This window comes from Neopelma chrysocephalum, unplaced genomic scaffold (assembly GCF_003984885.1).
Source record: "Neopelma chrysocephalum unplaced genomic scaffold, ASM398488v2 Primary Assembly neopelma1_151, whole genome shotgun sequence".
Lineage (NCBI taxonomy): Eukaryota > Metazoa > Chordata > Aves > Passeriformes > Pipridae > Neopelma > Neopelma chrysocephalum.
Window position 1 is genome coordinate 567,767 of NW_020897813.1, and position 14,747 is coordinate 582,513.

General features: G+C 40.0%; 1 protein-coding gene across 2 annotated transcripts in view; it reads right to left on the reverse strand.

Moving 5' to 3' along the window:
- Window positions 1-14,747, reverse strand: part of IARS (isoleucyl-tRNA synthetase) — a 95,863-nt gene that overhangs the window by 24,082 nt on the left and 57,034 nt on the right. For both annotated transcript variants that reach the window (XM_027701184.1, XM_027701183.1), the window contains exons 18-21: window positions 10,449-10,535; window positions 9,701-9,784; window positions 6,098-6,245; window positions 3,183-3,303 (exon numbers count right to left, since the gene is read on the reverse strand). In XM_027701184.1, coding sequence (XP_027556985.1) covers window positions 3,183-3,303; window positions 6,098-6,245; window positions 9,701-9,784; window positions 10,449-10,535 — 440 coding nt within the window. The remainder of the gene's footprint in view (window positions 1-3,182; window positions 3,304-6,097; window positions 6,246-9,700; window positions 9,785-10,448; window positions 10,536-14,747) is intronic.

Genomic DNA, 14,747 nt, shown 5'->3' on the forward strand with positions numbered 1-14,747 from the left:
TGCCATGGTGGGGAAGACATTATTTATGTGGGAATTTGTACTCCTAAAGAATTCCAAGCTCTCCTCTAGTTAGGTATTATCGAGCCAGAAGATGGGTTAAAAGCAAATTAAAAAACAACTCAAAAAACCCACCCTTCAAGGAGAGTATATCTTTAACAAGAGATTCAAGTTAGCCTGGAAACCTGCATTTCTCTTCTCAATAGTTGTAACCCCAGTTCATGAACCAAAACATGAAATCTTAATTTTTCATGAATCAAGAAAGACATGCCTGTACATGGAAACGTGTATGCATACACACACACACTTTTTCACTTTGTCATCGGGAGAAAAGTTGCTTTACTAAAATAAGTGCTTGTATTGGGCACTTCAGAAGAAAAAACAGTGTAGTAAGGCTTACTGATTTTTAATACAGACTTTTAACCCCCCTTGAAACTCAAAGGATTGTTTGTCCCATTGCTTTCCATAATATCTTCCCAAGATCTTGCTACTTGCCCTGTTTATCAAAGAGTCCAAAAATCCCAGGATTTTCCATTATAAGGGATGAGGCTTAGTGGAGAAATTGTGCTACTGTTCCAAAGCTAATAACTCCTCTGGATAAGGGTGTCATCACGAAAGTGAAGCGACAAGAGGTTACACACACACACTTTCCCAACCTGAGGAGGGTTTTAGAGCTACTGCTCCAGTTCTGGGCACCAGAGGTACCACACAACAGCAAACCCTCTTACAAACACACGTGTGGGGTTCCAACACACAGCACTTTTCACGTTTTCCATGGATAATGGAAATGAGGCTCCTTTGGGATAAGCGGCGCCTCCTTTTCTCCAACTGCACACGTTCTCAGAAGGCAAAGCTCTCCCCATCCAGGACTGGCAGAGGGTTGTTACACCTCTCAAGTTTTTCCAGGCTCTCCCAGCATCCCAAAGCTGGAGCGTGCACAGGTACGTTCCCCTTCCTCCCTCAGCCTCCTCCAGCGAGGTCAATCCTACTCTGACAGGGGCTCCACTCAGGCTGACACACCACTGGCTCTTCAAGCTGCCAGCAGAAACTGGGGCAGAATTAACATAAGTTTTACTTCATGAAAACATTTTTTCCAGAGGCAGTCAGTGTAAAATTTACCTCCACTCTAAAATGCACTCGATGAAAGGGAAGAAGCAAAGTTCAGCTGCAGCATTTCTCTGGTTCCTGGTGTCTCCTTACCACTGCCACCTTCGAGCCTGTGTGTTCTTACACCCCATCACACAGCCAGCTGCAGGAATCTATATTTATAGTATATTTATCTCCTTTACCTTGCATTTGAGGGTATCAGTCACCATTATAATCTTCCCTTGTCTCTTCCTGACATTTTTCCTACTTGAAGTGATATGAAGTAGAAATCTTTTTAAAAAAAAAAAATCCCCAAATAACTTTGTAAAAGAGACTAGCACAAGACTATCATGTCACAGTACACAAATTCACTGCATCTCATTAATATCTGCCTGACTGAAGTCAGAGTTTATGCAGAAAAATAAATTGAAAAATCCTGTTTATTAATCCCTTCCAAATGAGACTGTCACTCATTTCATGAGCACATGACGTTATCTTCATCTAACACAAGACAACAGCATTTAATACCAACACCACTGTCTTGGAAATCTTTAGATTGTCATTTTCCAGCAGAAACTCCTTTTCTCCTGCTTAGTAGACCTTGTTCTGTAAAGATGGCTGTTGACACATCCCTTTTTGTTATCTTCATCTTCCTCTGAGAAATCCAGAGCAGAGAATTCAAGTTTCTCCCCCCATATTCACCTTCCTGCAAATAATTCTGTTTAAGCCGTGCACTGATCCAAGATCCCAGGTTCACAAATTCACAAACTGATTTTCCACTGTCCCTCAAGTATTTTCCTCTTTATCTGAAGCACGTGAACTTGTGTAGTCCTGCATATTTCTGCTTGGCAACACATGAAACTAAACACACAGCACCATCAAATTTCAAGGACACAACTTGTAGGAAGAAGTCACATTTTCGTCACTAAGAGGCCGCCTACATCATATTCCTGGGTTTGGTGGCTTGAGGATTCTTTCTTCTTTTAATGAAATGTTCTTAGATGTCCTCACATGAAGTTTGCTATTACCAAAATGACCTGCTTTATCTACTGTAGCAAGATAAACTCATCTTACTCATCTTGGTGAGAGTGATCAGTCTGAGAGGGGGGAATGCAAGAGATGAAAGAAGCACGGTGACTGTTCTGAGTCATGAACTCAGATCTGGCATTTAGCTGTTTCCTTATGATCTATTATCCCACTAATACTTGCCTTCTCTCCAAGCCCAAGGCTTCTAAAATTCTTCAGAGGGCAACTTAAGATCACAGGCACTGGGGGGAGGGTGTTACTTGTTTATTCATAAACAGGAATAACAACAGCCAAAGCCACTCTCTTTCCAATATCTGGGGTTCCAGCGCCCTTAAAGGCATCACAACCTCTTCAAATCCCACTGTGACTTTATCTGCAAGTTTATAAACTTACAGCATCAGAACAGCTACTTCAGGGGGCTCTTGCAGCTCCTCCTCTTTGCAATTAATAGCGTCCTAACGTAATGTGAGCATTGAGAGGTGTGGGATGATGAAAAAGACAACAAGCAGGAAGAAAAAGCAGGGGAGTACCTTCCTACAGCTCTGCAATATCCTAGTGCTATCCATCCTGCTGCACACACTCCCAAGATGATTACAAAGAAACCCTCTCCATGGAACTACACCAGGAAAAATGTATTGTCAGTGCTCATATACCTCCAAAAATTATTTTATACAACTGACAAGCACTGCCCATTTTATCCTTTTTTTACGGCTTCTCCAAATTCTATTTAGCTTCCTTTCCACTGCTGTCTTTCAGTAACTATTATAATATTATTAATTGCTCCAAGCACTGCAGAAGACGTTGTTACAGCAACAAGCTACATCACTGAGCTCACACGATGAGCTGTGACAAAAAAAGCCTCATCACTTTTTGAAATCTCATGAACAAGCATAGCAAAATCTGACTTAACACCCATGAAAGCAGCATTCCATGTATTATGGTAGCTGGTTAAAGATTTCCTTCCTTTTATCCAGATTCCATGGGAGACTTGAAATCTCTGGATGGAATGGTGAGTTCTCTAATCAAACATGAAACCCCCACACAATTCTCCCCACCCCAGCAAACGTGCATACCTGCCATTTCAGCTTTGAAGAACTGAATGAGTGATTGGGTGAAAGAAAGAATCCATTTATCCATGATGTTATTGCTCTCCTTAACTGTGTTCTCATTGTAAAGGAATTCTCTTCCCTCGTCCTATCATCAACATAAAAACACAAAGCACATTTTCAAGTCATAAGGGGATATATTCAAACCTCTACATCCAATTACCTGCCAGCAACCAGTATTTTGGCATCTTCACTGTGTTACACTGGTTTCCTATGAGAGAACATGAAATTCCAGACACAGGTATGTAAGAGAAAGAGCTAAGGAAAACCTGCCTCCCACTGCTGCCTCACCACAACTTTTAACTGCAGTGATTTGGGTCTGTTAAAGCAGATCAAAAGCAGGACAGCAGTATGTGGCCCTCTTTTCCCTGTGTGCACTGTAAGCCTCAGCTTCCAGACACAGGGCAGGACCCTTAAATTTAACTAACTCCTTTCATCCAGGGGGATCTGAGGTACTTCCAAGACACGTACTGTGAAGCTGGACTCAATTTGGGGAACGGGCATAGAAACAAGATCGTCATTTTTTTAAGAGCATGTGACAATTTCGACAAGTTAAAACACAGAAGAATGTAACAACTTGAGAAAACAGGTGGAATTTTTAGGCATCCCACATGCACACAGTGCATTTTGCTGCTTTCTAGAACACTGAGATTTGCACCCATCTGAGAAATGTCATCACTTGGCTGACTCTGCAGGGCATTGCAGGCAAGACCACACACAAGCACATTTGTCTGTGCCCACAGTGTGACTCTTTTCCATTTAATATTCTTACAACTGGTTGAAAACAGGAGGTTTATTTTTTTTTTCTCAGATTTATGAATAGTATTTAACATCTGGTTTTAAGAGTCTTTAGCCTTTCCCTTCCCTCAGAGTTCACATGAAAAGATCTGTTTTGATTATTTGAACCAGGAGTTATGGATCCACTCATAAAAGTATAAAGGAGAAGATTCTTAGGAAAGAAATGCAGAAGAGCAGCAATCCCAACATGAGGTCAGCTATCATTTAACTACAATTACTGTGGGAATTACAGTAAGCATAAAATTATTATTAGACTTCATCCAGGACACCGGGATTTTGGTTTCTCTTTTGTAGGAAGCAGAATACGATGAAAAAGTTGTTTAATCTAATTTAAGCACTATCACCTCCAATGGCACATTCTTTTGCCTAATTTGGTACAGAGGAATGGATTCACTATCTAGAAAGACAAATTACATCTGCTGAAATACTGAAACTATCCACTTAAGCACCTGGATTTTCCACTGGGGTCTTCCAACCCCAATTGAGCTGATCTTGCAAGATTTAATGGGATCGCAGCAAAAAGCTGCAAAGCACAATTCAGACAATTCAAAGGTCAAACAGGAAAAACAAGTATATTTTGGGGGCAATGTGTAAGTTTGTCTGATGAATGCTGTCTAGGGATCCTAAAAAAAGACTTGTTAAATATTAGGATCTGGAGTTAGCAGACTTTCTTCCCAAAAGAGGTTGTTAAAAAAGATAAAACCATTTGTTTAAGCTATTTACAGTACTAATTACTGAAGTCAGCTGCCTTTACTGCCTCAAATGGCAGCTCTCCACAGTGACCAGGCTGCTACTGCAACTGCATGTGTAAGTACAAGGTTTAAGACTTTTTGTTTAGTTTCCACTCTCCCCTAAAAGTCTGCATGAACAAGGGGTAACCTTCTATCATTAATCTCAGCTGAAAGATTAAAATTGGTTTCAAAAGAAACTATACAATACATACATCAAATCTTCAATTTTAATGAAAAATTACTATAAGAAAAATTTTAATCTTGCTGAAAGTGTAGAAACTCTTGTCAGTCATCCAGCATTTTCAGCAGACTTCAAATGTAATCTGCAAGTCTAAAGCATTATTGCTTTTGTGATTTGCCTTTCTTTCCCTTCCATTTCTGAATCTTTTTTTTTTCTGAGTTGTATTTAAATTTAACTTTTGAAAAAATAACCGTCATGTCACAGAAGGCAATCTTCATGCTGTGGCTAATGTATTCAGGATCCAGTATTCCCAAGTTAAGCATTTTAATGCAGATTCATAATTAAAGTTCCAGTAAATGAGTTTGCTCAAGGAACTGTCACAGCAGCCACTGCTGAAAATAACTTTCCTGACTTATTTGCAGTTCTGCTGGTGTTAAATCCGCGTGGTGCCGAGCACTGCTCCCAGTGCACAGGAACCTGCAGGCCAGGTGCCTCCTCTGACAGATCCTCCCTGTGCTGGAGCTGTCCTGGCTACAGGACACAGGGTAACAGCAAAGAAACAGCAGCACTAGGACAGTTTTGGTGGTACCTGCTGCCTCCAGGCTGCTACAAAAACACTGATATAAAAAAACCAACCAGGTTTAGCACGGACATTTCAGGAGGATTCCCTCAAGCACACGTGGTACTTGGCTTTTAACTGGTGTCCCCAGCAAGGTGAGGAGCAGCAAGTAATTGCTCAGAATGTACTGACCCCACAGACACCAAGTCCCCTGCCTTGTTCTCAAGAGTATGAATGCAATGTCATCCCCCTGACCTGAAACAAGAGGGAATCAAGAGCTCTCTGACCTGGGAAATGGCAGCTGTTACGTCCTGACAGTTCCCTACCTTCCACTCCTCCTTTCTGCATCATAAGCTTGGTCAAGAAGAGAAAGATGCAGGCGATTACAGCTTTATAAAACATGGTGCAAACAGCAAATAACAAATTAACAGCAAGGATATACAACCTGAGCTAACTGTGAAGTCAAGCCTTGTTTAGAACAAGGAGGTAAAGATCAGATGACTGTCAGAGTCCAGACCTCCCTTCCAATCTAAATTTCCCTACAGTGCTAATTCACTAACAGTGGAAGAAGCACAGAGCTTCCACTGCTTCCCAACGCTCCAGAGATCTGTACCTTGTGCTGCAGGATCTGAACATTCTGGACCAGGAAGCGATAGGCATTGTACCAGGGCAGGAACACATCCTTCAGGATATCCCTCACTCCTTCCTCCTTAAACCTCAGATTTTCTGCTCTTACCACAGGAGAATTGATCAGGTATAACCTGCAAAATAAGAACACAATACTTCAAAGCTTAAAACTGCATCTACTGATAGAATTTCACACTAAGAACTCTAAAGAAGAAGGTATATATATAATATATTGAACAACAACAATTTACTTCTTAGTGTTACAGGATCTTTTTTAAGATACTGCATATAGAATTTGAATTTAAATTTTCTTTCTTACTCTAAAAGTTAATTGAAGTGCTAACACAAGCTCAGATACTATCACAGGATAAAACAAGCAGAGGTTGCATGGAATTAGTATTCATTTTTAGAAAGGCACCTGTTGTTTTGGTAATTTTTGAATTCTTTAACAATGAACCAGTATCTTTGTACTCAATCCAGTCCATTTCCTCAATTAGGAAAAGCTTTGAGCCTACTGCAAAGCCAGAACTAAGAGCAAGGTAAAACAGGCAAATTAAAGTCAGGGAGCAGAAATTAACATTTTCAGGACAGATAACCCCAAAAGAGGACAAAGGGTGAACCTCCCTCCAATGTAAACGTGCCTCAGCTCCAGAGACAACTGTGGGGGAGCAAAGCAGGGCATCCAGGTGACACCAACTACTTACATGAGGGACAGACATATCCCCCAGCTCCCTGGGTGGCTGTGAGTTCACAAAAAATCATCTTTATACTTTATCCCATCTTCTTCCCCAAATAAACATTCTGCCTACAGAAATAAACTGGTATCTGTCAAGTTAACTCAAAGAGAAACTACTCAGGTCTTACTCAGGTACCAAAAAAACTCCCTTGAGATACACTTGATTTAATTTTCCAAATATGAAAAACAAACCGAAATTTATTTTCTTTCAAGATTGTAGCATTTCTAAAGAGAAACTTATTAATCCATTTTCTGACATTTTATCAACTTTTTAAATCATGATTCCAAACTACTATAACTTTACAGGCATTTCCTTTAGAAGGCTTTAAAATCTTAATGGGGTTTGACACAGCACATTCAGGAATACCAGACCATAAATTCTTCAGGAGAGAGGGCTTCTTGCATAAAAATGAATAGATAAAAATAGAGCTGCCAGAATAAACAGACAGTAATACAGCACAGAAATGGGCCTTTGCAGTACTGTATTGAAAAAAAAAAATTTAATACATTGATTCATGGAATGGCTTGGCTTGGAAGGGACCCCAAGGATCATCCAATTGAATTAATATCTAAATTCAAATTATAAACTTACAGAAGTACAGAATAATCAAGTGTGGTAATGAACTAGTAAGTCCTTAAAGTAAAGCAGAATTTATAAATCTATACTTAAACCAAACCTTCCATCACAATTATTTATGTGCCTCTGTTTTGGTGATGTTTTATGTGGGGTTTGTTTGTTTTAATATAGTACCCCATCTTTCCTTACAATATGTACATGTTAAAAGAAGAGTAACTTCCTGAGTTATTCCAATGCTAAAATATCTATTCTATGGAAAGAGAAATAAGGGACACATTAAAGGAAGAGTTCTATCAATTTAGTTACTCCAGGTGATATCACACATCGGGCAGAAAACAAAACCTTCCTCAAATCAAGCCAAAATTACCAAGTTTTCTAGCAATGTATGAGAAGCAATAAGTAACCTCCTCTTCACCTCTCTAAACCAGTAGCCTGTGGCATTATTCCTTCTGCATTTTAAGAACAGATTGAGAGGAAAATGCAACTCATCCCCTCTAACAGCAATACTTACCTCAGGACACATGAAAGCAAAGGGCTTTTAAAGACTATGACCAGCAAATTCTTTCTGACACAGTTCAACTTTGACAGGTATCCAGCCCAAGTCAGAGGTCTCAACAATACTGAAATAGAACTGTTTTGGCCATTCTTACACATTTCACTCAGTAATCAAGTTCCATGAAGTCTGAAGTTGGGCTGTTAAATTTACTGTGTTGTTATTTCTGCTGTTTGCCCTTTCTACTCAACTCCATATTCATTTCAACAACTTATATCTATATTTTCCGCTGATCTATTTATCAGGCTACTGTTGAGAATACTTCAAAGCTGCAGTTAAAATATACATGGTACAGCAAAAGCTAAAGTAACTCTGCAGGGAAACAGTGCCAAGGAAAAAGCCTCAGTTGTAGCTTTTGCTATAAACAGAGCACATCAAGCACTTGAGTGAATAAGCAGAGAACTGAATTGCAGAGCTCCTTCCAGAAATGAGCCCAGGCTGCAATGCTTTTTACTCTGTGTGGGTGTAGGTATAAATAAATGTGACATTAAAGAATGAGTACACAGGCAGAAAAATGAATTAGCTTTTCAGAAGTTAAAAAAAAAAGCCCCATAAATACTGGAAGTGTAACTTCTGGTGTTTGAGATTTTTTGGTTTGTTTATAAAAAAGGCAGATTTTTTTTAACAGAAACATCACCTGCAATTTAAAAATCTCCAATATGAGTAACTCCAACCCTTTTCACTCATATTATTCCAGCTACCAATTCTTATATCTTGCTAACACATCTTATTTGTAAAGAACAATCTTGATCAAATTTAAGAACTCCATCCAACTCTTCCATTGTAAACACACACAAGAAGATCATGTACTAGCACTTGTAAATGCTAAGGTTTGAAACAATAAGGAACTTCTTACTGATTTTTTTAAATTATCTAGAAGAAGCAACAACCATCTTCCTCAAATAAACAAAATCCTACACCAAGCTTTCATTCAGCCCCACTGTGTACACTTGTAACACACAATTCAGTGTGTGTGAGAAAGTTTTCTTATATATAGCAAGAATTACAGGGCTCTTGAGAAAGGCCTAACTAGTGTCCTCCTGCAGTTATTAAAATGTCTTTATTGTACCTTTACCTCAAGGTACCACTTCATGCATGTATAGTTAGTGCACCGAGCCAACATACCAGGCAACTGCATAATTACTTTGTATGTCAGTGTAATTTTACTGAAACACTTGAACTGTGTTTAATCTCTGTTTGACCAGGGCAATTTATATACACATATTAGGCTGCTCCACTTCTGCTCTCCTGGTTGTACTATTATTGTTGCATATTCTATATTTACATCAACAAAACCGAAGAGCTTTCTCTCTAGGAAACACTTTGTGCATCATGCACTAACCCTTCCCTAAAATAATGGTTTAACAGTAAACTAGCTGTATTTATTCAAGTTGTCACTGGGTCCACTCAGACTATCAGTGCCATAGGAGTGCTGGCTGGAGTGGAAGCATCCTGTGCAAAGAACCTCCAGTCAGCTCGGGCTGGTACCAGCCCTGAGGGAGACATGACAAGGGCATAGAAGGTCCAGGAACTGTAACCACTGCCAGTGCTTTGGAGTCACTCACTATTCCAGCTAATTGGCTGTCACAGTGGTCTGGAAGTTTCTAAAATTAAGTTTTTTCCTGCTGCTAACTGTCAAAGCCCATAACACCCCCGTCGCTATGTGTGTGCCATGAACAGAAAGCCAACAAATCCCACTGTACATTGATCCAAGAAATCCTACCTTAGTGCATCAGCTCCATAACTATTTACAATACTCATTGGATCAGGATAATTCTTCTTCCTTTTGCTCATTTTTTGGCCATCACTAGAAAAGATCAGAATGGAAGCATCAATTCCCAGAATTCTTGTAATACATGGATAAAGCAAAAAGGCCCTTCAAATCCAGCTTAATTTTTCTGTCCTATTATGTTCCTAGTAGCACAGACATAATTATATATTAGCACATCCCTTCACTATGAATGTTCAACCCACTGAGCAACTGAAAAAAAACCCAAAACCCAAACCAAGAGGCTTCCAAGTTACAAAACTAAGTAGGAATCTGTCTTTGCTACCAAAGAGGACGGAAGATGCACTTGTTTTGAATCAATCCCTCCAGCCCACTGGCAAAGCTTTATTTCGAAGCAAAGGGAAACAAATATAATTAACTTAAAATTACATCTAAAACTACATTTATCATCCCCTTTAGTCTGCATAACAGGGGTAATTTCTTTCCTATTCTGACTTGTTATTCATTTTCCCTCTCTAGAAAGGACTAATCCTGCTGGGAAGAACCAAGTGCAACAGAGAGCTGGGATGTGGGAACCTCTCACTCTCAGGTGCCTCTTATCTCCTACAACACTGGTATCACCCTGACAAGGCTTAACAGCTCCAAAGTCCATTTCAGATTCCATTTACAATTTGCAGGACTTATCTGAAACATTCTTTGACTAAAAATCTGCTCAGGAAAGAGCCGACTGGGACACACCAACCTGGCAAGAACGAGGCCATTCACAATGACATTCTTGAAAGGAGGCCTTCCAAAAAGAGCAGTGGAGAGCACCAGCAAAGTGTAGAACCTGAAACAAGAGACAACATAAACCTGACTTTATAAAATATATCAAGTTAAAGTCTGCATGTCTTCCTTACAAATGAAATGTTTCATTATGCTGCTTTCCTGTAGCGAAGTTAAAATTTAAGTCTGTGGAACATTTATGTGGCAAAGACTCAGAAGAGGAGCTCACTTAAAGTAGATCTTCTTTGTAGTTTTTGCTCAGTTGGGATCTACTAGTCCAAGAAGGCTGAAAAATTGTAATAGTAAGCATTAGGAAGGCAGGAAGAAGAAAATTGTAGTATTTTCCCCTTTAATACTGAAAAGGCAATTCAGTCCCTGAACAAGCTTCCTGTTTATTCACTGTAAACCTCTGAACATGGGATCTGTCAGGAACAAACAGGGTAGACAGGACCAGCACACTTTTGTGTGTGTGTGTGTGTGTGTTAATTGTGTATTTTTCAGACTAGCAGATAATGGAACAACTACTGCTGGTAGTACAAAAGCAAGTCATCAAAAATGAGAAGAGCCTCCTTCCAATCAAGCCAACACTTTGACTGGAAGGTTATGGTTACCTGGTTAAATCAGCCATCACTAGAAAATAGGAGAATGTAGGTGTTCCCACAACAAAGGGTAGTAGAGGTTCCTCCCCATTTCATGTTTTGTCTTTACAATCACTCTATAAACTGTCTGGCACACTTAGGAAATCAGTGCTGGAGCAAGCACAGGCACCTATTGTTCAGTAGGCTGATATATAACTGAGAAATTAAGTGGAGGTGCAGGACAATGTGATAATTTCACAGTCAGGAGTCAGAGCCTTCACCAAAGGAGGGATCTGTGACCTGCTGTAACTGCACTGTTGGTAATTACTTTTAAGAAAATAACTGGATTGTGGGCCACAGCTTTCCTGGTTCAAAACAAGCATCACACTGACAACTGCTTAGCAACCTTCAAAGAGAAGGTGATTACAAAAAGCTGTAATAAGGCACAGGAGGTTCTGTCTCAGAACTATGTATTTGCATGAAGATTTAGTGGAGAAACACTTCAGTGGGGTGAAAAAAAAATAAATCCATTTGTATATTCCAAAGTTGTTTTTATCAAAAAGCTGCCTATAATTGCAAGAGCTTTATTCTGACACTTGAAGGTCCTCTGTAAAGGTTGCTGTGTGTATTACTGCATTTATTAAGTGACTTACATGACAACTCTGATCTTACCTCAGACAGGCCTCTACCTTTCAAAATCACCTCAGCTCACACTGCAGGATACAAAATCTCTTTATTAAATTGCATTTTAATTTAATGAATTTTAACCAACACTCCTCCATCTGCACACAAATACATGCACTCAAAATCCCTGTGTTCATTTCTAACCTTCTTAAGAAAACTTCTAAACACAAATATCTGAGCATTTACTCAGATGATCAACATCTGTAGGGCTACAGCTCATTACAAACACAGCAGTACTTCCTTAGGACTTACTACAAAGGCTCCTCATGGAAAACTCCCAGCGCTTTCTGCAAAATTTCTCACCAACTCTCATATTAGAGCACCTGCATTTGCAGTTAAAAAGAACAAAGCAGAACCAGCTAGGAGATATTTCAATACTGTCTGCATTGGGAAAACTGGACAGACGGGTTGTGGGCATCTGAGAACATTTCACAGATTTTATGTTCTTTGCATTGTCAGACCCAACGAGCCTCAGCAAGAGGTACCTCGGCTGATGACAGCTACAAGGCTGTCTTTGAGAACCTGTGATCCCCTGGTTTACACACATTCTGATGGAACTCTTCTCAGGCTTCCTCAGATGGTGCTTTTCAGAAAATTCACCTCATTCACTCTGAATATTTTAGAACAGTGTCTCTCTGCACCTTATTTTTTAAATACCTTGTCCACAGACACATTTGTTTCCTGAAAATTTCCTCAACTTATCTCTACTGCTTCATCTTCCATTCACCAAATCTCAGTCTGTTCCTAAAGATGTCCTTGCAGATAAAGAGCTGTCAGTCAAACAACAAGCTGTCAGTAAAAACAACCTTGACAGACAAGTCCACTTCTTTGCTCTACTTCAGTCCTCTTCCACTCCCCTTAAAAGGGAGAAAACTCCTTTTTCAAACAACTATGGGTAAATTCATGATCTTGCAGGGTTCGTGCCAAAACTTCCAGCTGTGAATGCCCTGCTGGCCACCACATTCTGACTGTGACTATAAATCTTGTATCTCCCTACATACAGTCAGAGATAGAGCCTTTCCTACCAATCTGCCTGGACTAGCCAGCCTTGCAATCCATCTACTGTAAGATTCTTTCCTGTGGCTTTAACAAATATAATTCAACTGTTTCTCTATCCATGCAAAAAGTCATCAAAAAGATCACTCTCCTGGCTCATCACCTTGGTCACATTAATTATCCCCTTGTCTCCCTTGACTTTCTCCCTTCCTCTGTGGAGTCAAACAGAAGCCCATCTCCTGAGCCTTTCATCACCTCCCAGTCCTCACTTCACGGCAGCTGCAGCCTCTGACCTGACACAAAACCAATCTCCATTCTGAATCTTCACACTTTATACAGAATGTGCCAAATAAAAATCACATACTGTGCTCTTAACACTTCAGAACTCACCAGCTTGTTGTTCACTTAGACCTCACATCTTAATTCCTTCTTTCTTTCACAAGACAGAAGCGCTCGACTGCAAACCACCCAACATTTGCTGTTATCAAAGCACCAGGTTATTGACAGCCAAGAGCTCCATGGCAAAGGAAGAAATTTTTTCCAGAGAGAGTAATCAGACACTGGAATGGGCTGCCCAGGGAAGTGGTGGACTTTCCATCCCTGGAGGTGTTTAAGATGAAACTGGATGTGGCATCAGTGCCGTGGTCTGGGAGCCGCGGCAGGGTTGGATCAAGGGTCGGACTTGATGATCTTGGAGGTCTTTTCCAACCCGGTTGATTCTATGATTCTATGAAAGGTAGGAGCATCAGGAATGAAGGCAGGGGGGTTGATACAAAGAGATTAAACAGAGCTGGGTCTGGTGAAGACTTACAGGAACTCTTATGTCAATGTTAAAACCAAAAAGCAATCTACCCCAGACTGAAACAAGTCTCCACTTGCACAGTGACTACACGGCACACAAGTCTGAGGGCTCACACCAAGGTGTGTCCACAACCACAGTCACCTCTGGCATCAGCAGCAGCCAGGACTTGTGTTATTCCAGAGCCAAACTGCAGTTGAATCAGTGAGACAGAATCATAGAATCAGCTGGGTTGGAAGGGACCTCTGAGATCATGAAGTCCAACCCTTGATCCACTACTGCCGTGGTAACCAGATGATTCAGTTCAGCCTACTATGGAAAGGGAAAGAAGCTGCTTATGCATTTACTTACACTAACTACATAAAACAGAATTTTACAGACTGAAAACACGGTAATCAGTGTATCCAGATGCTGCTACTGCACTCAAGGTTAGATTAATATCACACCAGAAACAGGCCAACTGGTGTCAAAGTTACAAATGGATTCTGTTTAATGGCACCAGAGCTTCATTGGATGTATGAGATCAGCCTGATCCTTTCATCTGTCCTGTCTCTCACACATCCTTCAAAGGAGAACACTAAAACACTGCAGTGACTGTGTGACACACACCAACCCATTGGGACATCCCCACCTCAAACAGCTGAACCCTGAAACGAAAAATTTATCATTCCTCCTGTATTTTTACTGGAATTGTAACTACCAGGAATACACCTTGTATCCACAAAAAAATCCCCAACCATTTTTAATTCTGCTGAACTTTTACAATCCAGTAGTTCCACTGCACAATGTAAGAACGATCAGATGTGGTCGATTTTTTTAAATTTTAATTTCATTTCTTGTTATCTAAATTACAACAAATGCCCTTTGATCTTATCAAATGTAGCAGGGAGAAAATCAGTTTCTGCCCATGCCTTTTGCACACATTTTATGTCTTATCATGTTCTTTTATTTGTCTCTTTTCTTTTCTAATTATTTCTCACACAGAAAGAATAAAGAGGAAAAACTAAGCTTTTAATTGTCCTTTTGCAATCCAGCAGTACTTGGTTGTATACTAAGGACTTAGATACCTTTCTGCATCACAAGGGGTTGAAAAGCAAAGATATCTTTCACTATAATCACGAAATTTAGTTGTATTTATGTATTATGTGTTGGTGTATTGCTTTGGTTGGTTGGTTTATTTGTTGGGGGAGTAGAGGAGTGGGCAAAAAGAGATGCCAAC